Source organism: Alligator mississippiensis, chromosome 2 (genome assembly GCF_030867095.1).
Source record: "Alligator mississippiensis isolate rAllMis1 chromosome 2, rAllMis1, whole genome shotgun sequence".
Classification (NCBI taxonomy): domain Eukaryota; kingdom Metazoa; phylum Chordata; order Crocodylia; family Alligatoridae; genus Alligator; species Alligator mississippiensis.
The window spans coordinates 279,195,891-279,221,468 of NC_081825.1; the positions used below are offsets into that span (position 1 = coordinate 279,195,891).

The window sequence follows — 25,578 nt, forward strand, 5'->3', positions numbered from 1 at the left end:
ACTTAGCAAAAGAGGGGATCATCACTGACTTATTTATTTGAAATTATAACCTTCTAGGCCAAAACAAATGTTAATTTTGAATTTCATTCTAATAGTAATCATAATTCTGTCCTTCACAGCTTCCTGTTATGGGAGGAGCTTTCATGGACTCACCCAATGAGGACTTTAGTACCGAATACTCCTTGTTTAACTCATCGGCCAATGTCCATGCAGCTGCTTCAATGCAGAACCCGCCAGAAGAAACGCCCCGCTCCTCAAATGATGCCATACTATTATGGATTGCGATCATAGCAACAATTGGAAACATTGTGGTTGTGGGAGTGGTATATGCCTTCACATTCTAAGAAGACTGGAGACCCGAATACTGCAGGAGTGGACAGCTACAACAGTATTTCTCGTGTGTGTGTGTGTCTGTATAGATGTCTATATAAATATAGGTAGACATGTTGTCCATTTTAAGCACTGGCCCAGCCTAAGAATTTGAACCTTGGTAGCAAAAAGTTTGGCTACACTTGCAAATTGTTTGGAGGTGAAAGCTTTACCCACGAGCAAAGCCAGTAGATGTCCTCTGTATAAACTTGATGTGACAGATCAGTGTGGGTCCATTAAATATAAAAAGAAAGTAATGTTTCTATAGAAAGTTCTTATTTTCTACTGGTTGAATTTTCTATTAGCTTGTGTTTGTGTGTGTTTAATCTGCCTTTGGGTTGGTATTTTGATCACATCATTATATTAAATAACTGTACATCTGATACTCCCAGAAAATGTAGTTACCTAGTTTTCCAGATGCAATGGATGGGAGACACTGGAGGATTTTTAGGGTCCTTGAAACTGTACATTAAGCATATGTGTAAATTTGAAATGTGCTATCACTCAGCTGTGTTTTAAAGTGTAGCTATTATGAGTCTTAAAGCAATGCAAGCAAGTAGCGGTGTGCCTGGTTTAACTAACACTCCATTTTTCAAGTCAGTGAATAGGGAAGATGATCTGCAGGTGTATCTTGACTGTAGTAGTTCCAGAAGTTTATGTAATAGGTATTACTGCCTGCAGGCAGCCTGTATTCCAGGGGACGAAGTACTGGCAAGCATGTGAAGTGGGAAAGGCAAAAATCTTCAGTTTCCATTGTACAGCTGGCTAACTGAAACAACACTGATAGTTCATTGGATCTATCCCTTCTAGAAAATAAAGATCTGGGTAGTATGATGCCTTTTTCATTGGTTGTATTGAAGTCCAAATTTTCTACCAAAGTCATCTGGTCAAGTAAACATAAATGAAAGCAAAATCTTAATTCAGAGAAATTTTGCAGCCAAAATAACTGTCAATGATCCCCCTTAAGGGGGGAAGAACTGCCATCAGAAGGATTACTGAATAGTCCTGTTTTGCTCATGTGTAGGCTTCCATAGTGAATTGGTTTCACGAGTTAATTATAGTGGGGAGGCACATAGAAAAATGGAGAGCAGTATCTGAAGTGAAATTGCTGACAGGCTTGACAAAAATTCATATTTAGATGTTAATATATTCCTATGGGTAGATAATAGCTTTGAAGGGGGGCAATGTAAAATCACTTGCAGAAAGCATTTTATACAGGTATTTATATTCAGTGTTCTGTTAGTAGATAATGTCTTTGTATTACCTTTTGTGAGTAATTGTTTTAAGGGCTTTACCCATCCACAATAATCTGTAGCCTTCCTTGCCTTGGGCATACATAGCTGCATCTTCAGACAAAACTCAAATGAATGCTAGTCATGTCTTGCCTCTTTCTCCTTTTTTAAAAAGATGCAGAGCCTGAGCATAGAAAAATAGCAGCTGATAAATATTAATATGCAGCCTCCACATATTGGGTAGTTTTCCATATTCTCCCCGCTTCACAGGCATAGGGATGACTGCTTTTTCCCCCCGTTATTCTCTGCCACTCAGCTCAAGGCTGAATTAAAGCTGCCAGATATATGGAGAGTTTTGGCTTATTTTTCTCTTTGAACCATTTTCCCCTCCAAGTCAGAATGCCCTAAATCAGCATTTCCGCTTTTGTATCTATTTATTGTTCAAAGTGTTGGCCTTTAAAGCTGCCCTGGTTCTTTTGGCAGCTGGCTTGCTGTCACACCGCTGCAGAGATCCTCGATCCATGAAACTGCATGAGAGGATTCCCAAAGCTGCACTCTAGAGACCATAAGGTTCTCCGAGAGTGAGGGAGCAATGGCATTCCTGTCGTTCAGTGGTGTGGAAGGTGAATCCGAGTTAGGCTTTGGAGGCTCAATCTGGCACCTATAGTATTTAAGATGATGAGCATCCTATAAACTCTATTCTCCCCTTCACAGAGAAAGAATTTACGAAGGAGGACTGGTTAATGCTCATGGGAGGTCCATAAATGAACTCCCCAAGTGTTCTAGCTAGAGACAAAGCCATGAAGTGCCAAATCTTATGGCCCAAATAAAGCCTTGAATGTAATGAAACTAGTGTGACCATGCAGAAACGCCTTTGACAGCCTAGGCCTTGTACTTGGGGGCATGGTGAGATGTGTAAGCATAATCTCTGTGTGTAGGACACCTTCCCTCTTCCCCCGCCTCCTCCCCTTCAAGGATCAGCCCAGAGCAAAGTCCTCAACACTGAGTTGGAGTACTAATGCTAGACCCATCTAATTGGGATTGGGCCAGATGAAAAGATTTAATGTGCCCCTGTGTGTCCCTCCTCCACTTTTTCATTTTAAAACAATAATACATGAAAGAATAGCTTGATGGCATGTCCCATTCAGCTTTCAGATGTGTCACTGGCTTCATAATTGCATTATTAGTTCCATGAGATTGTTCAGTGTTTCAGCGAGGCTCTATAGATATGATACATCTTGCAGTAAAACTACTTCTTCATGGTTGAGAGCAAAACAGTTTCACCATGATTAAAAAATAAATTGACATTATGGTAATTACCCAATAGGATTTTTTAACTGCTTGATGACTTTGCCTGTAGAATGCTTGGCTTAGATTTAAAATCCTAAAAATGTTTAAGTGCAGTTAGCTGCGAGTGTGTGTGTGTGTGCATGTATGTGTTACCTCCTGAAGTACTGGGCCAAAATGAAAGGGCATGCTTAGCCATGAAAATCAAGTACTCAGGAATGAACTGAAAAGGACCAAGCTTCTGCTTATGAAAACGAGACACTGCCATGTAGTCATATACAAAGAAGTGCCCTATTTTTGTATAAATTTGATAGTAATTGCAGGCAAGATGAAAAGGAACCAGTTCCTCACTACACATGTTTTCATCATAAGAAGCTGTCAGGAAAAAATCTGATGCAACTTAATTAAAGCAATTGGCTTGACAGGGTGGCATGTAAAATAGAGAAATTTGGCAGCAGGCCCAGCCTCAAGACTTGACAAGATCATAAATAAATCCTGTATTTAAATAAATGCAGGTGCCCATAGCAACTTTATAGTTAAATAAATTGAATATTCCAAGGATTTAAACATATTGTTGGTTGAAAAGGCTCTGCAGTGTTTTTTTGTGAAGTGGATTAGGGATGGTCTTGGCCTGAGGCTGAGTCTCTTAAAACTCTACACCTGGACCTGGACATGTTTGCCTAAAGGCATTTTATAACAAACTTATTGATGTGATACCTAAGTATTAAGACCAAGCTACCTATCTGAACCTCAGAACTTGGCTCATTCTCTGTACATGAGAACATGAGGAATTTCAGATTTAGATTCATTGTAACTTGGACCAACTCTAAACCCTCTGACCACTGGAATTATTATATTTACCTAAATTAATGACAACTTCAAATTTAAGACAATCCCCCAGTAATTAGATGCTATATATGATCACTTTATGAATTTGTTGTACATTTCTAGGTATAGAGTTTGATAAACAGAAGGTCATCTTAAATTCATCCCTCCCACTGCTACAGTGAAAGCAGCTGCAGGTGGACAGGTGGCCTCCTTGCCCTCTGTCCCCACACTACTTCTTTCCTTTGCAGCCTGCTCCCCACAGCCCCTGTCCCCCCCCCCCCTTGCTATCAGATGCAGCTCTGCCTTGATTCCCCTTAGTCACAGAGCACATGGAGGCATGGCCCTTGCCTGACCATGCAGCAGTTCTGGGGCTGGAGCTATGCCCCTGCTAATTGGAGAGGCAGGAGACAGAGTTTCCCCCACTGCCCCGGAGGGAATTGAGCCAGAGCTGCATCTTACATTAAAGTGGGGAGGGGAGAAGGTGTGGGGGAGGCCGGAGAGGGCACAGATGGAGGGGGAACAGGCAGCTGCTGTGGCTCTGACTTGGGCCTTTGACCCAGGCTTGGAGCCAGAGTCAGTCACAACAGCTGCCTGGTCCTCTACCCTGCCTTGTTCTCAAATGCAAGACGAGGGGCTCCCTGCCTCCCATGCTGAACAGGGAAAAAACCTCACCTTGTATTCAAGTAAATATGGTAAATAGTGCTCACAGAAAGAGTAGGGGCATTGGCAGGTGTTTCTTTTGCATCATGACCCCTATTGGCCCAAACAAAAGGAAGAAGTATCTTTGACTGCACTTTCCTGTTCCTCAAAGTAGGTGTATGTAGCTGACTACATTGTGGCCTCTAGGCATCTGGGAGCCAAACAGCTCCCCCTTTTCTTACAGATCTCTCCCTTTGGAGTGTGGTGTTAGCTTTTGTGTGTAGACCATGCTGTGCGATCATTTGTCGAAGAAGAAGGAGGTCCTTGCACTTCTCTTTTAGCCCCTTTTGTGCATCAGCACAGAGCTCATCTGTCAGATCAGTTACGGTCTATATAAAATCTGAAGCACATGAGACCACAGGCAAGTGACACTGAGGTACTCACTAGTATGTGGAAAATGGTAATACACATATTGGTCTTCTAACTGAATAAGGCAAACCACCTTATAAATATTAGAGTAAGACCAGTAGCTAGCTATCTTATAATTAGCACAGCACCCTTTGCAAATGCAGGTAGCACTAATATCTGTCCTCTCCAAAGTTAATGATCCTTGAAATGGTACACTGTGGGGATTACATATTCTGACAAAATTTGCCCCCATCTGTAGTTCATGGGGCTTTCTGGCAATGGATAAATGGTGCAACTCCTAAGAATTATTGTGCTGTAAGCAGCGAGCATCCTAACCCAGTTGGCTGCTCATGGACAAACATTTGAAAGGAGACAGCTAGTTCCTTGAGGATGGAGATAGGGACATCTTATGACAGAATTGAAGGCAGCTTGGCTCTTCCACTCAGTGTTCTATTCAATCTTCAAACACAGTGTCTTGCCCCTAGAAGTAATGTTTGGGGGGAAAAAATAAGATTACAAAATGCATTTGCTTGGGAATGTGTTTTTCACCTATCATCCACCTTGCTATACAAACTGACAAGTGCAGTGGAGAAAGAGGGGAGACTCGTGTTATGAGTAAAATATATATATAATTCATAGATTTTCATAGACATTAGGGCTGGAAGGGACCTCGGAAGATCATCGAGTCCAGCCCCCTGCCCAAAGGGCAGGAACTCAGCTGGGGTCATAGGATCCCAGCAAGATGAGCATCCAGTTTGCTCTTGAAGGTGTTCAATGTAGGCGCTTGAACCACCTCCGGTGGCAGGCTGTTCCAGACCTTGGGGGCTCGGACAGTAAAGAAATTCTTCCTTATGTCCAGCCTGAAACGGTCTTGTAGAAGTTTATGACCATTCGACCTAGTCGTCATCCCTTGGGGCACTCTGGTGAACAAACGTTCCTAAAGCATTAGCTCGCTTTAGAATTGTCTAAGTCGAAACATGGCTGAATTGTGCAAACTGTTAAACATTTCCTTGAGATCCTGAGCTCCTTGAATACTCATTGATCTCACCCAGCATCATATACAGAAATGCTCAGTGCCACACAAGACTAAGCTACTTGGTGAGTGAATACAAGCGACACAGACATTTGCTATCATGTTTTCCAACACACATATATCAAACAATCCAGAAAACTTTCTACTGTGGGTGAGCCTGAACCTAATTATATTCCTTCCTTTATTCTATGATCCATTTTATATTTCTCTCTTATTAAAAGTTTCCTTTTTAATATCCTGGTGTTTTTCAGGATTTTAATCTCTTCACATTTTCCTGCAGAGTAGTAAAAGTTATTAATTTCCCATTGCTCTGCTTTTTACACTGTGTCCTTACAAATGTTGCTTTACTGGACTTCCTGTGGTTAATCACAGAATTCAGTCTGGAAAATGACATTAACAATTGTTAATAAAAAGTGAGTAAAAAACCATAATCCTAAATAGAAACACTTCAGAACTTTGAGTTTTCAAGAAACAAAACTTAATTTCATCTAATTATTGTCAGGAAATACAAGGGTCATTCCCATATTTTTGCTAATGGTGTAAAATGTCATCGTTCTCACAGGTGAAGTTCAGAGCTGTTAATTAGCATCCTGTTTCTGTAATCCCATGGCCCTCATTTGTGTCTAACAGTCTGTTTATACTAGAGCTGAACTTCCCTCCAGAACATTGTGGATGGCAAGTCCTTCCTTATCTCATTGTTGGGAAGTATCAGGGAAACTGTTTTGTACTGGGAGTAAGTGATCAGTGGTTCAAGATTCAGTTGTTTATACCTGTTAGTTATTAAAGGGGGAAAAAAACAAACAAGGATGGGCCTGGAGGCAAGGGCATTTGGGGGCATCCTACACAAGCCACAGCATCCGGGAGGCCTGCTGTAAATCATATCAGCTGCTGTTATCCCTTATCTCAGGGGTGACCAACCCACACCACATATCACAAGCAACACAGGCTGCTTTTATGTGTTCTGTAGCACACTGCAGATCAGGGAGGGAGCAGGAAACAGTGGAAGATAGGGCAGAGAGCAGAAAGCAAAGCACCAGATCAAACAGGGAAAGGGGCTGAGTGGCACTCAGGGAGGATACAGGGTCTACTTTGTGGCCAAAAGGCTGGCTCCCACTGCCTTAGCTGGTTATTTCTGAAGCGCATTGAGCTCTGCACTATTCCTTGTGCCCAGTCTTCTCTTATTCCTCCCTGCTTCTGACATAGCCCCAAACCAAAGCATTTGGGGTGAAAGGACAGAAGAGGAAATTCTGTTAATTTTCTGCTCACTAGGGACCCTACACCCATGAGAAATGCCCCAGCTAGGCTGTCTCCCTTTCCAGTGCCTGAGGCCACAAAGGGCTAATAGACTAGGGTCAAGAATCTGTTTCAAGTTTCAAGAGTTCTGAGTGCTTTGCCAAATATAGCATGTAACGTTCTTACCTGGTCTGTCTGTTCCAGAGTACTTGGACTGAGCCAATGTATCCAGGCCTCTATCAATGGACAGGTTATTTCAGGTGGTATCAGTTATGCTGGCCCACTTCACTTGTGCTCCGGGTGCCAACATGTGTCTTGTCTCCTTATAAAGCAGGTTAAAAGAAGCCACTGTAAACTTGACTGTGCTTATAAAACTGCAAGTGATCTGACTAGCACAATTGATGTTTGTCAGAAATAACCTTCAAGCAACCTGTATTTACATCAGTGCTGTTTGCTCCTGAATAATCATTGTAGTGGAAGAAAATATATACTTCTTAAAAAGATTTAACTGGGGTATTTCTAGGTGCCTAAGAACTCTGTTGCTGCTGGTATTCTGTGGTAATTCTCTACAGCCTGGGATTGCAGTTGCCTATTTGTGGAGCTATTGTAAAAGTTAGCCAGAAAGACCCCATCAAGATACAGAATTTTCTTGTGATAGAAAATCTTTTAGATCCTTTAGACCTCTTTTGCATGTATGAGGATGCACCCAAATAGACAGACGTACTTGGGCTTTATGGACCAGTTCAGTCTGTTGTTACCAAGGCTACTAAGATGTAGCATGAGCACAACCAATGATCTCTTAAAATATGGAAAGCTCTGGACAATGGTCATGTCCTTCCTATGGCATTGATGGGTTTTGTGAGGGGTGTTAGGGAATCCTTCCTATGGGATGTTTGTTTATTGCAAACCACTCTGAGCCTTTGGATAGGACAGGATATAAATCTAATAAATAAAGAAATAACACTGCCAACTGGTATCTCATGTTTTATGCCAGTATATCTGGAAGCACGTCACAAAGGAGGTTAGTCTCTTTACCCAGTTTTGCAGAGGAGGAAAATGGAGAGACAGATATATAAGCTGACTTGCTCAAGATCACCCAGCAGGCCAGTGATACAGCTGGGAATCAAGTCTTCTGAGCTTGGCCCACTGCAGTATCCCTCAGGTGATGCTGCTCCCAGCCTCCTTTTATTTCAAGCGAATGCCCTTCCCCTGCGCTACCAACCTGCAACAAACCAAGTGCACTGTGTCCTTTATTTCTCCTTTTAATCTCCCCTAGGGTTGCATGAACTAAATCCCATTAGCCCATCGAGTTGATAGCAGAGCTGAGACTTGCTCATAGCTTCCACCTGCCAGACATCACTAGAGAAAATCCAAGGAAATAAAGAGTTCTTTTTCTTCCTAAAATTGTTAGTTTTCACGGCCTATAACAAACTACAAAACCAGGAAACTAATTGCAACCACTACATTTACCCCATTTGCTAGTAAGTCTGCTTATCAGTATGTATACATGACAAACATGTCTACTGTCCAAATTGTTAGCAGTTCAGACTTTATCAGCAAGCTGAAACCCACAGCTGCAAGCTCTTATCTGGCCAGCATTTAGTAATCACCAATCTGAAAAACCCCAAGCCCTGAGTAATTTTTGAAGGGCATCATAACTGTAATTTAGAAAAGGAAAGAGGCTGTTGGTGTGGCATGAAGAGCTGTATTTTGTATAGGTGAAAAATATAGCTATGCTCATTTTCATAGCTAAAGTAAGATTAGACTTATAAATGTATACAGTAGTTTGGTATAATTTTTGCCATCTTTTTAACATGATTAACTGTTAAAACTTTGTGTCAATAGTTTGCTTTTGGGGGGTTTTTTGTAGGGTTTTTTTTTTTTTTTTTTGTAATATACAGCAAAAGCTGTGTTATCTGGTATCCAGGGGGAATGGGGAGTGCCAGTTAATCAAATATGCTGGTTATCTGAGAGGCGTCTGTTAGGGCTGCTGCCCCTCCCGCAGCATCTGGTGCACCAAAGCTTTCACTCCCTGGCATCATTATGCCAGGGGACAAGGAGGGGGCCCCCGTGCAGGCTGCTTTGCCCCGGGCCATGGGACTCGGCGAAACCTGACATGCCACGGTGAGACTTCTGGTTTCGTTTTTGCCACGTCGATCGGTTGCATGCCGGCATACCAGTTGCATGCATAATAGCTCATGCCGGTTAATAAAGTGTCAGATAGCACAGCTTTTACTGTAGAATGATCTAATCTTGCTACATTTCATAGCAGAAGATTTCATAGTTATTGTTCCAGGACTGTGGAGACTTTCTTCCAAAGTCTAACACACATTTCATCCAGTCTTTTTTTCCCCTCTGTATATAGAAAAGTATTATTTATAGAAAGTACATCAAAGCTGCTGTACAGTATGTTCACATTATATTGTTCACTGTGTTGTGATTATAAGGTGGGTAGTGTGAATAGAATAAACCAGTTCTATGGATCCCTGTTCCATAACAAGGAAAAGGTATACTTCTGGTACTACCCCAGTATACAACATTAGCCTAAAGCTATCCCTCTGGATTGAAATTATACCATACCCTCAAATAGAGAACTCCAACATACGTGCTTTTTGCTGTGTATTGATATTTCAGATCTTACTGTCTTTTACATAGTGTTATTTTCCCAATATTTCATTTTATAGCATGTCTTACTCTACCTCATCTAAAAAGTTATGAGCAGGGATCCTGGTTTTCCCTGATAAAAAATTGCAAATTCTCTTATAAACCACCCCAAATCCATGATTAAAATGACAGGCCCCTCATTCCACCCCACAGCCCCCCACCAGCCCTGCTGGTGCCCCTCACTTCCCCTCCACAGTCCCACCCCCGCCCCCAGCCCTGCTGGTGTCCCTTGCTTCCCCCCTCCACCCCCACAACCCACTGGCCCTGCTTGTGCCCTTCACTGCCCCCCCAAACCTGCTGGTGCCCCTCGCCCCCCACTCACAGCCCCCTGCCACCCTGCTGGAGGGGGCCTCCAACTGCCAGGCTAATGGGGTCAGGGACCTGGGTCTGCAGCCCCCAACCCCTGGCAGGAGGCGGTGGCTGCTGCAGCGAAGCCTGGCTCCCCCACTGCTACCTGCCTGCTGCAGGCTCAGGCTCCCACCCTGCTGCCCTACACCAGGGCCTCTGCAGCCCAATGGGTACAACGTGGCACTGCAGGGCACAGTGGGGCCGCACGGGGATCTCCTTACCTCTGCGAGCTCCACAGTGCCCTGGCAACATGTCCCCTGTGTGCGCAACAGCAGCAGGGGTGACAGCATGGGTTTGTGCCCCTTAGCCTGCAGAGAGGTCTTTGTAAAACTGCAAAATCCACAGGTTTCTCTGGTACAATGAGAAATCTGCATTTTCCTCCAGTAAAGGATAAAATCTGTGATTTTCTCTTTTTTTCCATGGGAAACTGAAAACCTGGATCCCTGGTTATAAGCTGGTATGTAGGTCTGTGAATGCTCTTTCTCTTGGCTGTTCTTCATTTTGAGAATGGTGAACTACAGCTTTTAGTGCTGTAGCTTGAATCCCTTGTAAATTGCAGCACTTTCACTGATTTTTCATGGGGCAGGATCAAGACTAACACGCTGAAAGGAAAAATTAACTAGAGTTGAAATACTTCTCCACAGTCTTGAGCCACAGATGTTAAACAACAGGAATAATCTTTTGCTCTCTGATGTGCTCCCAAGCATATATAGCCTGATGGCACTTGAACCTTCCTAAATCAACTGAGCAAAAAGCAAGGATGCGGAAACTTACTGGTGGGAATTAGGTGGGAGATGCTGACAATAAACTTAAAGGTAGTCAAGCACAGCCTATTTCTACTGCCATTGGAATAAAAGGGAGCTGGCTGAGTCTATAATCACTAAGGCCTCTCTCCTGTGAATATTAAGGTACTGCTGGAATTTTACATGAGTAGTCCTATTGACATCAATGGGATTACTCATGCAAGCAAAGTGTTTGCAGGATTTGAACATAAAATTGATACTGGGTTAGGCTACTCCCATTAGATGAATGAATAAAGCCTCAGCCCAAGAGCTGCTACATGCAGATAGATGTTTGCACCCATGAAGCCTCAGTCGCTTGACTGAGGTTCTTCTCGGTCTGGGGGTCCTCCTGTCTAGCGCAGCTTCCAGGACTGGGCCTTTAAGTCTTTTATACAAATTTTTAATTTTTTTAATTTACAAAAGAAATCAGAGCAATGTATTTTTAAATGAATAAGTAATGTAAAAATATGAGGATTTTGATAGAAGTGTTGGAAGGGTCTGTAGTATAACAAATTATTATATTGCTTGTCCACTAGGCTGCTTAATTTAGAAGCAGTCCTTAACTATGTGAAAGTTGCTTTCAGTTCTGAAGCTACTGAACCCTGCATCAGGTGCAGAGCCTCAGAGTTTCTAGATGATCTAAACAGCCAAACAAATAACTCTGTGATCTAGCCTGTTCTGAATGCATGTATTGTACAATTGTCATTAGCTGTTCACTTTAAATATCACTTTGCAGTATCTTTGCAGCAGTTCAATCTGAAAGTAAATTCACTGCAGTTGTCCACACTTCATTAGAAAGTTTACTGATTGCAGAAACTGAACTCTTCTCACTCTCCTTCCAGCCGCAGGCTTTCACAAGAGTCCTTGTATGTTGTACTATTTTTATTAATTAACTTTGACAATGTAATTTTCATATTCTTTCTCTTTGCTACTCCTCTCCCTGTACAAACAAGTTTGCATTGAAGAGGCTTCACTGTACTGTTTTATATAGTATTGGTTAGTTTACAGAAACTTTATTCTTGTAAAGAATTGTTCTTGAAATGTGGATTTATCTGTTCAGAGAAAAAAAATGAAAAGTGTTTAACTTAGGTTTTCCTGAACTTTTTGTAATCATGACTGGTTTAGTAAACAGAAAATGTATTCTGTTCTATTCCTTCCATGGTTAGTTAACTGGTTTCATTCACTATATATGTACTTACTACTGGTTTATTCTTTTACTATGGTGAGGATAATAAACTTTGTTAATGTAAGATTAAATATGTGCTTTGGGGGATAAAGTTCTTGAAACTGACAACTGTGACGATTTGTATTTCATTCTGTTAATCTACATGAAACGATATGGATTATAATTAAAGCTGATGATATGCTTATTGTTACCTGTAGCTTGCAGCTCTTCATGATTTGTCAGTCACTGGGAGCCTTATTAAAAATAAATTAAAATATAAATTTAAAATAAATTGGCAGCATGTCAGTTACACATGCAGCAAATAAAGGTTGAAAAGCCATATGGTTGACAGATATATGCGGTTACTTCTCTGTGGCCCTCCTCTCTACCCCCTCCCAGCTGACTGGCCCACTTCAGATTTCATGGGGAGCGCACATGTCTGTCCTCTCATTCTTTGGGAAGTTAGTTAAATCCTATTACCATCGCTACACCCTCTGTACTGTGAATTCCCAAATCTCATTCTGCAGGACTGGGATATGCTTCCATACTTGTGTTACCTCCACTTCATGATGCCTTCTGCCTCATTACAGAGGTTCCCATTCTAAGGATTGCCTATCCTTGCCATGCTTTTGGCTAATTAATCCCCAGAGTGAGAGAAAGGACTCTAGGAAATGGCAGAAGCCTGGTTAAGGAAGAGTCTCCTGCTCTGATTTTTCCTGTCCAGTCCTGCAGCAGTTAGGCCTGTAACTTCACACTTGGGGGGGAGTGGGGGGAAGGAGCAGCCACAGAGCTGCTGACTAGATTATAAGAAGCAGGGTGAGTTAGGAAATAGCTTCAGCCATCTGTCTACTGAAGGGGTATTACTGCAAGGGCAGGTAGAATGTCAACTTCATCAGGATCCTTCGAAAGACAGCCAAGGACCAGGGGAAGTCCAAGTCTGCTGAGGGAAGGGCAGATGGACATGCTAAGAACCTCCTCTTCCATGGGCTCCAGTAAATGTTTGTCATAAATTTGAGGATAAATCTGAAACAGGTCACCAAGCTGCACAAACAGAATTGGTATATATGTCTACTTGTGGCAGAGCACCTTTGGGTGCCTGCCACTTTAAGGACTTAAGCAGGCTGCAGACCAACCTACAGATGGAAGCAGACCCAATCAGGTGGTCACATGGTAGCCAGGGGGCTACCTGATTGGAGGAGGGCTGGGCAGCCAGGGTATAAGACCAGACCCAAGGAACACAGCTGCCACTTGCAACTAGGGAGCCGAAGGCTGAACGTTATCTGGCCTGAGTACTGCTGTTCCCACAATTTTTGGAGGTTAGGGTAGGTCTGGGAAAACTTGGGGAGTGGAGCTGACCCTGGAGGGGTTTCTGGAGGGGCTCAGATGACCCCAATAAAGTAAAAAGCCTCTTTGCACAAGATTTGTGAGGCTCCAGGCAAGCCTGGTATAAGAGGACTACTTTATGGGGGGACCCAGGGGTGGACTCTTATCAAGTGGGCAGAGTCAGCTGTTTGTAAATGGGCCAGTTGAGAGCCCGTGGCTGAAGGGCAAGTATGCCTACTGCGAGGGGCAAGCCAGGGTGGCTGAGAGCTCTGGCACCCCAACTGCTCTGGCTGGGAGCAAGTGAATGAAGGTCTCTCAAGGGAGAGATCACCAGTGAGAGAATAACGGGGTCTGTCAGGAAGGAGGTTAGAAGGATGGAGGCTGAAGCTCAGTCACCTGATGGAGGTACCCTGTAAGGGGCCTGAGAGAGAGATGGGGCCAGTGGCTTTGGGTTATGTTATGAGATCGAGGCTGGAACAGAGTGCCCAGGAATGAGCAGTCCACAAAGAACATCAAGGAGCCCAGTGAGGGAAGAATAAGACCAGGGCAGGTAGGCCTGCAGTAGTCCTGGGGCATAACCTAAAACTACACCCGCTGGGGTTGGATGGTGTGGTGGGGCAGTCTCCAGGATATGCCACACCTGTGCCTCTCTACTGAAAAGTGAGTATGGAATGCTGGAAAGCCTCAGCCCCACCTGCCTTATGGGCGATCCTGTGGAGGGAAAAGGCTAGGGGAGCACATCCCGAGAGAAAAGCACCAGGCTTGGATGACATACCATAGGGGCCAGGGGGACCTGAGGCTTAGTGGAAGGCCTCAATATGAGGTGAGGTCCAAGCACATGGACGGATACCCATCCTTGAGGCCCAAGGGGCATGAGGCCCAGCAGCCCTAGTGAGGGGGAGAGAGTGTGAGGCACAGTAGTGACCCCAGTGAGGTTCAAAGAGCCCAGAGGCAAAACACCCAGAGTGTGTGAGAGTAGAGGTCCCAGAGAGGGGGCATGTGGCCACCACATATCTGAGGATGTCCCAGGCCAAGTTTGGGCCAGAGGCCGAATGGGGCCAGGCAGTGGCGATGGATAAGGCATGTGTGGGAGTACATGTGCACCTCCTAAGAGCACCAGTGCAACCCCCTGACTGGCTGTGCTCGTCACTTAGGCAATGGGCAGGTGAGAGTGCCGGTGCCCACCCTGCAAGCACTGGCCAGGGAGTGGAGTGCTGTTGTGCTCCCAGAAGTGGGAGCAGCTGGAGCGATCAGCCAGGGCCACTCCCAGAAGTGACTGCAGTGATCGGCCGGAGCACCCCCTCCCAGTCAGCAGGATCAGCTGGAGGGACCCCCCCCTCCCAGTCACTCACTGGTCACTGGGGAGCCCCCCATGCTGCAAATTTGTACCATGGAGAATGTTTTCTCATTTCTGCACGTGCCTCTTGCAGTGTCTCAAAGGGCTTTGAGACATGCACGCTAGTGTGGATGTGCCCACTGAGTGCCAGGTAGCTTGCTCCACTTTCAAAATCTATGGCTCTGTGCTTAATTTCCACTGTCCACTAGGGAATTGGTATAAAATAATTATTGTGCTGCAAATTCACACTCTCACTGACCATTAAATTTCCTGTATAATAATCCTTAAGACTTGACTCAGAAAGATCAGAAATGCCATTCGCAAGTCTGCTCAGTAAAAAGGTTGTGCTGTAGCACCTTCATTTTTAAAAGGAAAGGAAACACAGGGCGGGGGGAGGAACATTGTTTTAAATGAAGTGAGGAAGAACTGTTTTGTATCAAAATTTGGCACAATTGAGGACAATGCTTCTCTTAGATCCTTGTGTGATTTCACACCCCCCCCCCAACACAAAAAGAGGCAGAAGACCCTGCTGAGTCTCTGTTATTTAGCACAATTTCTTAGTACTAGTACACCCAAGAACTGTAACTTAGAGATTCTCATCTTCTATCTGCACTGCAGATCTCTATTGCCTATTCTGCACACATTTCACAGGCAGAAGTGTAGAACAACAGAGACTCTAGAGAAGTGATCCACAATGCAAATCAGAGAGGAAAATTTTGCTTGTAGGCTTTATTCTGAGTTTTAATCCTTATGGACCCAATTGTGCCTTTGCCACTTTGAAGTTTGCTGGTGGGGAGCTCCACCACTGTAGTCCCGACAGGAATGCTTATCTGAGTCTGACACTGCACCCAGAAATGTAACCTGGCATGACCAAATCTATTTTCTGTTACTGTAAATATAATCAATGTATTCTTGACTCTCTTGCTTTTCACGGTACAGCTACAATCACATTTCATCTTACACCTCATGTATTCAGTTCGTGCCTACAATTTGTAAAGATTGTACTGAAACATTGCCAAAAACTCTGCCACTTAAAATGTCCACTGCTAACAGAGCCATCCATTATATTGCATTAAATAGTCTATCCCAGTGGTTCTCAACCTTTTTAGACTTGAGACAACCCTCACTAGATTCAGGTGACCCCTTGGAAAATGCTTACACTTAGGTTTCTTTAATTTTTGAACTATGGAAAGATATTAAGTAGTTCTTTTGTTGTTTTTTGCTGGGGAGGGCTCTTTTGCAGAAAGCGCACAACAGGTCAGTATGTTTTTAACGCTATAGATTCCTATTTGAAATCTCTGGATTTATTTTGTGAATCATGTTTGCACATCTAGCAGTGCTAACATTGCACAACTTCCTGTGAGACTCTTGAAAGGATCTCATTTAGGGTTGCCAACTCTGTTTGAATCTATGCTGGGAGGTTTCTGAACTGCCAACATGCCTGCGACAACACAAATGTGCCCATGTAGTTGCATGCATCAGTTATGGAGTACGGTGTGTTGACTTTACAATGGGAAGGCAAATGCACATTACTATTACATTTTAAAACCCCACTAGACTACTGTATAAATTGGATTCAACATTTAATATTTATTTTAATGCATGCCCTATCATTTAACTTCCACGTAACTCAGGAGTTTCCTGGAGATTTATATCTAACTCCTGGAGACTCCAGGACAATCCTGGAGGGTTGGCAACCCTAGTCTCAATATACACTGTTGAGAATCACTTGTCTAGCTGTTGCAGAGCACCAAGGTGCCCTGCTCCTAAAAAGGAGAAACTGCGAGAGAAAGAGCCCTAGCAGTGAATAAGGAGCCCAGCTGGTGGTTGCCAGGGCAACTGGAGTCAGCAAATGACCCACACCTGCCAGCGGTCAGCTGGCTGCAAGGGGCAGGGCCTGGCTCTCAAAGCCCAGGAGCTGAGGCCACGCAGTTCCTGGCCAGCAGCCACAGAGAAAGGAGCTCCTGGAGCAAAGATGTGAGAAGAAGCCTGACTGCAGGTACAGCTCAAGCCGGGTGAAGGATGGCAGCTCTAGGATGTCTGAGCCATGTGGTTTTAGCCGGGTGGCTTTAAGTTACGCTATAGCTTAGGGGCTTGTGTTTTGCTTTGTTGTTGTTTATCACTGGTGGTTTGGGTGAGGCTATTAGGGGTTGGAGGAGGCCTCATAGGGAACCCACAGCAGTGTGGGGACCCCAGTGCCAATAAGGGTGCTGCGTATGGGGTGCATAGACCCCAGGTCCAGAGAGGGGTGGTTGAGAAGCCCTAGTGCTGGTGTGGTGAACCCTGGAGAAGGGGGCAGCAGTGTGGTGGACCCGAGAGACTGGGCAGCTTGACTGAGAAGGCCCAGCGTGGGCACGGAGCGCCCCGGGAAAGGGGCAGCTTCACCGAGAAGGCCCGAAAAGAGGGCAGCAGTACTGAGAAAGCCCTAGAGAAGGGGGCGACACTTAAGAAGGCCCCGAGAGAGGGCAGCAGGACTAAAGAGCCCCAGAGAAGGGGGCAGTGTTACCGAAAGGGGCAGCATTGTTGAGAGGATCCCGGAGAGAGGGCGGCGCTGCAGAGGATCCTGGAGAGAGGACGACTGTAAACTTGACAGACCAATATCTATTCCAACTGCGAGGTTTGGGGCGTGGTATAAGGGGTGGTTGGAGCCACGCATAGCCCATAAGGCTAGGGTGCCCCAAAGCACCCATTTGCAGGACAAGACCCACAAGGGGCCCGGCAGTGCATGGGGACAGAGGTCACAACAAGCCGTGTCCAAGAAGATGTAAGGCAGCCTCCCAAACTTATCTAAACAGCAAAGACGTGGCGGGCGAAAATCAGAGGGTGCCCTTGGGCCGACTTGGCACGGAGGAAGGGGGCCTTAAGGATGTGCGGGCCGGGAGCAATCTGGGCCCTTTTTCGCGTCGCGTGGGCTGTGGCCAGTAGCCTGAGCACACTGGGTCAGAGAAAACAGGCGACACGCTAGAATTAGGCATGGACGTGTAATGGTTGATTTAAGGTTGTTTACTTACACCGAAGCTGGTCGCGGTGTAGGCTGGAAAACTTGCTTGAGTTGTGGTTACAGATAGAAAAGAAGAGAGGCGGACTAGAGTTCCTTCCCGTGAACACTCTTCTAGCCCATCCGGTTGGAGGCTCTAAACCACAAGCCCGTCGCGCCAACTGAAGAAAGTACTCGAAGTAGAGAGCTCTGAATAGACTTGCATGAAGTTTGCTAGGCTCCGTGGATCCTTTTTGCGCGCAGGGAGAGGGATACGTCGAGGATTGCGAACGGCGACGGGGAGAGGCTAGAGGCTGATCAGACTTCTGTTGCCTGCTTGAAATGCGCTGGGTCCAATAGGCTCCGCAACGCTTGGAGATCTTCACACAGTGTGAAGATCCCTCCTCCTGGTGTTCGTGGAGTCCTCCAACTTGGGCGGAAACCACTCAAGCTTTTTATACGACTAGCAAGCCAATCACTAGCCGCCACGTGTGAATAATTTCACGCAAGCCAATAATGGGGCTCAAATTATCATACAAATGGCGGGAACTCTTTGCAATGAGCATTTCTTAACTGCAAAGAAGAAATGCACACTGCAAAGAAAGCTACAATTTGGCAGGAAAATAATTCAGTGGTGCCAAAGCGTGCACACAACAAAAATCACACCCTTGGGTTGTGACAAAGGAGATCACGGCCCTCCTGTAGGACCCCGCTGTGACACTAGCCATTTGCCATCTCCATAGATCTCAGTGCTAAAATCATCGCCAGGTGTTTCCTGGAGACCCAACTGTTCTTGTATTTTTTTCACTGATCATACCTGCCATGAAATTAACACTTTTCCTGTTTCTGTGCTGGCATGAGAAGGTTTTGCTCTTCTCCTCACTTATTTAGTTTAGTAACCCCCACAAGATGTAGTTTCAGTTACCACCAAAATAATCTGCAAATCCGGTGATGCTTGTCCTATTGTCCAAGAACACTGATTAGGATGCTCACGCAGCATGTAGGCATTCTGGATGAATGCTCATTGGGTCATTTCAGTCTTCCCTCTTGAACCTATTCAGTTTTGAGTAAACAAACGTTCACTGGCCCAGGAACCTGAAATCAGGTGTTCCCTCCTTTTCCACACCACCCTCTTCCCCTTCCCATATGAGCACCCTAACCATTAATGGGTCTCAAACTTTCCAACTTTGACTAGAATACTTACGCAGGCTGCATCTAGACAAGATGCTGTCTGCATGGTAGCTCATTACTACTGTGCAGTAGCGTCGCATGGCATGAAGTGCAACGCAACACTACTGTGTAGTAGTAATGAGTTACTATGCAGTCAGCATCACCAAAAAGCCATTTGGGGATGCTACTGTATTTGTGTATGCAATTACAAAATTATCATCTTGTTTAGACATGGCCACATTCACAGATAAGAGAGAGAAAATTAATCTTAGGCCTGGTAGTTGGGATGCTTGCATGGGAGATGAGTTCTTACCTCAGCTCCAGTGAATATTTAATTATTCCAAGCAAAGTGGAGCAGTACTAACAGAAGGGACAGAGCTCATCCTCCCCTGGGAATAGCCTGTAATAACTAGCACTGATTGATGGGGCACATTATTTTGGAGCTGTGGAATAAATAGCAGTTCAAGAATTTTTGCATGAAGAAGCAGATCTTCCTGGACTTGTCAGTGGATGGTTCTAGGGAAACCAGTACTAGTACAGAACTGGGAAGCCACTGCAATTTTCTGACTTGCTTCCCCTGACTGTGAAACATCCAGGGCTAATTCATTTCATGCAGGTACGTCAAATGCTGGGAGCAGTGGCAGAGGATGTTTACAACATCATGATTAGACTTTTTTACCCATTGGATTTTGGCATCAGGGATGGGTCTGAAATAAGAGCTAGCTTTCAGCAAGTGGATTTTCCAAAATGTGATGGGGGCCAGTGATGGCATAGATGTGCCCAATGTCTGCCCTCCTGCCAGCATTTGTGAATATGTAAGCCATAAAGTAGTGGGTGCCAACCATTGTGGCAGGTGTGCCACAAATTAGCCCCACACCCTCCCTAAATGCAACTTTGATCTCCTTCCTAATATGTGGTGTGCCACAGGCTAGCCATCCTTGCCATAAGGGGTTCCATTTCCTGGGTCTGCAGTGTGGTATATCATGTACACTAGTGTTGGCATTGCTACCAAGGTGTACCATGCTAGAGTTTTCAAGAGAGCAGGTGTTCACATACTTATTCCCTTCTTCTGATATGATCATCAGTCAGATACAGCTGCAGGCTCAGAAACTCTGCATACTATTTTTTGCCAATTCTGAGGTAGCCATATCCCAGCAAGGATGGAATGAACCGAACATTTAACTTCATTCTTGGTGACAGCAAATGGCAGTCTAGTATCTATTTCAGAGGCTTAAAAGGATGTAGCCCGAATATCTCCTACTGTTTTAAGGGGTATAACATATTCCCTTTAATTGCTAAAGCATGGTCTTCCATTGGAAATCTGTGCTATTCTGATATGTATTTATTTGGAGCAACTCCAAATTGTGCAATAAAATCAGGCCTTATTTTTACCACATATTGTATTCCTATATCTTATTCCTCTGAGCCAAATCCTCTAAAAAAAAAAAAAAAAAAAAAAAAAAAAAGTCATCACTTCTTGCTTGTCTTTACTGCTCAGACAGTTTTCTTACAAGTCTGTGACAATAAGATGGGGTTTTTTATAACCCAAAATAACATAACTGATACATGCTAGATTCAGCAGGTTTATTTGTATACTCTACACAGTTTTGGATTGTTTCTTTAAATTGGATTGCAAAATTATAGTTATGGATGGATGGGGAAACTGATTTTCCTATCCTGCAAATTGTCAACATGTCCAAAAAAATCCCATCCCAAAGCAGGGCAAAATCAAAATCCCAGGTTTTCACAAACAGTACACGATAATTGGGGCATGTCTACACATGTATTTATGCCATCTTAAATTTACTACGCAGTAAGCAGGAATAGACCAGTGTCTACACATGCAGGTGTTAAAGTGCATTAACACTGTATGTGGACTGACTTGGGACTAACTTTAGTCTCAAGTCAGTCCACACACTGTATTACTGCACAGTAAGGCATCTACACTGCGTTACTGCACAGTAACTAATCGGGTGTAAACTTGATACCTGCATGATGCAGGTATCAAATTTACGCTCAAGTCAGTGTAAATCACCATATTTACTGTGTAGTACAGGAGTGTGCATGTCAACACACGTCCATACTGTGCAGTAAATGTGCATATATAGATGTGCCCTCAATATTTAGTTTGCAGTTTTAGTTTCAATGGACTATTGTTGTAATCTTCTTTTATTCTAAATCTAGTATAAATTTTAAAGTGAGAAGTTTTTCAATGAGAAAAAATAATTTCAGTTCAAGAAATATAAAGATGGGGTGTTAAGACCATTTTAAGCCTTTTACTCAGTAAAATTTGGATGGGAAAATTTGTCAAATTAACCCTATTTTGAAAATAATAATCTGCTTATGTGGCAATTTTCAATGAGAAAAAGATTAATCAAAACCTTCCCAGCTCTAGTTATAATTACTATGAAGTGCTACAGAAACATTTTAAGATACCTATTTACATGTATTCCCCATTAATGAAACTGGTCAAGACTCCTTGTTTGATCAGTTGGCTGGTATGTTTTGTTTCTGTGGGGGGGGGGGGGGAAACTAAGTTCAATTTTTAAGTCAATATACTGTTATTCAACATTGTTTGGAAATGGGGTTTATTATTGAATTCTGGTGACATATAAAACAGAAGACTTTTCAGTGTTGTCTCCAGCTGCTTGTTTCAACCATCTGTCTTCTTATCTAAAAGAAAGAGACGATCAATGTCAATTTGGAGAGCTCCTTTCCACTAAATTGGCGCTGCTTTTCTAAAAAAATGCATGGAGGGCAAATATTTCTGAACTATTTAAGTCCTAGATGGGATTAGTTACACCCCTAGATTTCTAGCAGTTTTACTATCTAGTGGAATCCAACCCCCCTGAGTTAAGCATCTAGTTTCCTTTTCAAGGTCTGGGAAGAATTACATGTCTAATAATACCAGAAACCATAACAGCCGGAGCAAAGAGCCATCTAAGCTGAAGAAAGGAATGTATTCTGAAAACCCATCACTGACTGCAGGGCCTTACTTTTGACTGCAGACAGGCACACAACTTCAGCCAGGATTTGCTCCTTCAATGCTATGTATGCTATGTGCCCTGCTACCCAAAACAGAAATAATATAGCCACCTTGGTGACAGGGGGTGGGGAGTGAAAGTGGGGATGGGAGGGAGAGAGCAAGTGAGTGTGCTTATTGGCATGTGCTAGGCTCCAAAATAAGGTAGATATATTAATTCCATTTTAGGAGATAGTCGCATGGACCTAATTCACTGGCAAAGTACTAAGGCAGAGTAGACAAGCCCTTAAGCATTAAAAGTCTCACTGAAAAGTCACAACAGCTCCTTTAGGATGTGCCTGGGTTAAGTTACTTTCAGTATGGATCTCTGCGAATTCTTGTTAACAAAGTTATTAATAAAATTTAACAATAAAAATTGCCCATTAAATATTACAATAACTATATACCATATTGCCTGCGCAATGTTAACAAATTGCATGAGCAATTCTTTTGGAGAATGTTGGGGACAACTCCCTGGTGCAAGAGAGGACAAGTAGGAGACATCCCATTCTTGACCTGCTGCTCACAAACAAGGAAGAATTGATGGGGAATATAGAAGGAGATGGCAATTTGGCAACAGTGACCAGGATCCTGAGGGAAGGAAGGGAGAGCAGCAGAGTAAAGACTGGACTTCAGAAAAGCAGACTCAAGGGACTGATGGTCAGGCTCTCCTGGGAGGCCAGTCTGAAGAAGAAAGCAGTCCATGACAGCTGGTTCTATTTTAAAGAACCCTCACTGAGGGCGCAGTAACAAGCCGTCCTCACGTACAGAGAGACTGCCAAGTATGGTAGAATACCAGATTGGTTTAGCAGGGAACTCTTCGGAGAGATTTAGCTCAGTATTCTGGCATGAATGATTCCACTTCTAGTAAGCTTTTTAAAGTTAGGAAGGCCAAAGCACAATTGGAGTTGCAGCTAGCAAGGGATGTGAAGGGTAACAAGAAGGGTTTCTACAAGCATGTCGACAACAAATGGAAGGTCAAGGAAAGAGTGGGTTCCTTATTGAACAGGTTAGGCAAGCTAATGACAGATGATACAGAAAAGGCTGAAGCACTCAATGCTGCTTTTTCTTCAATCTTCAGAAGCAAGATCAGCTCCCAGACTACTGCAGCTGGCAGGACAATTTGGGGAGGAGGTGAACTGCCAACAGTGCCAAAAGAACAGATAAGGGGCTACTTAGAAAAGGTAGGTGTGTACAAGTCCATGGGGCCAGACATGATGCACCCAAGGTGCAGAGGGAGTTGACCAAAGTGACTGCAGAGTTGCTGGCTATTATCTTTGAAAACTTGTGGAGATTAGGAGAGGTCCTGGATGATGGGAAAGAAGCAAATATAGTGCCCCTCTTTTAAGAAAAGAAAGATCTAGAGAACTACAGACCTGCCAACCTCGCCTTAGTCCCTGGAAAAATCATGGAACAGGTCCTCAAAGAATCCATTTCTAGCCACTTGGAGGAGAAGGTGATTAGGAAAAGTCAGCATGTATTCACCAAGAGTAAATTATGCCTGACCAACCTGATTCCCTTCTATGATGAGATGCCTGGCTCTGTGGATATGGGGAGAGCAGTAGATATGATATACCTTGACTTTAGTAAGGCTTTTGATACAGTTTCCCACAGCAGTCTTGCAAATAAGCTAAGGAAATACAGGTTGGTTGGATGAATGGACTGTAAGGTGGATAGAAAACTGGCTGCAGTATTGGGCTCGGAGAGTAGAAATAAACAGCTCAATGTCTAATTGGCAGCCAGTATCAAATAGAGTGCCCCAGGGGTCACACCCACCGTAGCCGGACTCAGAGCTGGTAAGTACTAGGGGCGGGGAAGGGGGAACTGGAGGACTGGGGAGAGGACCATGGGGAGACCCCTGGCTGCTCCAGCTCTTTAAGAACCTCCTCCCCCCCCCCCTCCCGAAAACCCCTGGGACTCACCACTCCTGCAGTGGCTTCTGGAGGCTCATGCAGAGCCCCCCACATGGTGTGGGGCAGTAGGGGGCAGTGGGGATTGCCCCCCTCTGGCAGGAACGGTGAGTCAGGGCTTTTTTTCCCTGCCAAGTGCTAGGAGCTGGGGCAAGTGGGAGAGCAGATGGGGGAATGGGCCTAGGCGATTCAGCTGAATCAGTTTGGGACGGTGATTCAAATCGCCAAATCGAATCACTGTCCCTCAAATCAGCCAAATCCGACTGTAAATATAAAAGTAATGTATAATATAGTGTTAAATAAACTATCTTGCATTAATCCAAGCGTGGAGGCTGCCAGAAAGTGGCACTATGGCTTCTCTATGTTTAGGAGACTACTGTTAGGGAAGAAGGGAAAGTCAAAGGAAGGAATCTACTCAACTGCAGGAATAAATATCATGTATTTTTGCAAAATTTCTACCATCTCTTTCCAGTGAGGCCTGGAAACAACTCATTGTTTGTTTATTTGTTTTGGTTTTTTTTTAGTCTGCCTATGCTGTTTGCAATGAAGCACCAAACCATGGAGTATTTGTCATTAAATCAAACAAATTTAGAGACTTGTTAGATAATATCTGATTATGGGTCAAGTGAACTGTGGAATCAGAAAAAAATAAATGCCTTAAACTTTGATCATACCAGTTATAAGATGACATAACCGCTTTGTGGGGAATTGCTGGTTCTGGATAGTAGAGCAGATAAGGGAAAGTGCTTATTCTTTGTAACTCCTCTGCAACTGCTTCGCTCACCGCGGCCTTGAAGATAGCAGAAAAAAGTATGTACAAACTCTGATTGCCAGGGGCAAGAAGGGAGTGTTAGTTTTCGCTTTGAACTAAACTTGTCTCCCCCATAATTCCCATCCTGATAATAGCAAAGCAGTAATGAGCTAGTGTTTATAGCTGCTTTTTCTAGCAAACTCCACTCTATGATCACGTGAGTTGTAGCGACCGTTTAAAAAGTATATAAGCCTCCTGATTTTGCTCTTGGGGGAGAACCCCTTCCAAGTGCTTAAGAAATCCATGTCACTTTGGGGTCCCCCCTACACCTGTAGTTTCATTTGAATAAAAGCTTCTGCTGTCCTGACCCAAAAGGATGCTGTGTGTGTTTCCACGACTATTCCTGGTGCCATGACTCAGATCCAGAACACGTGTTGAGGGAGGAGGACTGTGGACTGCCCCCCCCCCCCCGCGCAAACCCCGAGGCACCAAACTTGAGAGGTAAGAGACCTAATTCAAAATCTCTATTGGGGTTTTGGAGGAGGACTGCCCGTAGGCTCCCAACTTGGCCAAGGTAACTGGATCTGAACCTTGTTAAAACAGGTCAGTTTAGAACCTTACTGCTGGCTAAAATTTTCTGTCTAATAATCCTGTCTGGTAACATACGTTCTGTTCAGGGAGAATCTGTCTGAATCACCTCCATCCAACAGCACATTGGGCTCGCAGTTAGTTAACCAAGGCAATGTGGGACGGGGTCTGGCTGACTGGGTGGGTGGGTGGGTGGGTGTGTGTGTGTATTTAGAAATATGAGCCACTGACCAAGTCTGGGACTACGGTTGGGTTCAGCCGCCCCAATTCTGCCTGACAGGGCAGTTCTGAAAACAAGGGGGCCCAACTGGAATCTCATGACACGGTGGACAGGGCTTCAGTTATTTAGTCTTTTCCAAACCCCTTGTCTCAGTAGCTTCTGCCAAAACAGAAGTGAAAGGATCCCTTTTGTGTTTCCCTCCCCATTTCCATTTTATGAGCTGGTGTCGGGTCAGAAGCCTTTTGTCTGGGCAGTGAAAAAACCATGGGACAAGGGACTGAGCGGCCTGGACA

At 44.2% G+C, this 25,578-nt stretch overlaps 1 protein-coding gene across 1 annotated transcript in view; it reads left to right on the forward strand.

Annotated features, from left to right (window-relative positions):
- Positions 1 to 12,199, forward strand: part of C2H14orf132 (chromosome 2 C14orf132 homolog) — a 75,445-nt gene extending 63,246 nt beyond the window's left edge. Inside the window, exon 2 of the mRNA XM_059723204.1 lies at positions 120 to 12,199. Within this exon, the coding sequence (XP_059579187.1) occupies positions 120 to 344 (225 nt within the window). The 3' untranslated portion in view covers positions 345 to 12,199. The remainder of the gene's footprint in view (positions 1 to 119) is intronic.
- The last annotated feature ends 13,379 nt before the right edge of the window (positions 12,200 to 25,578 follow it).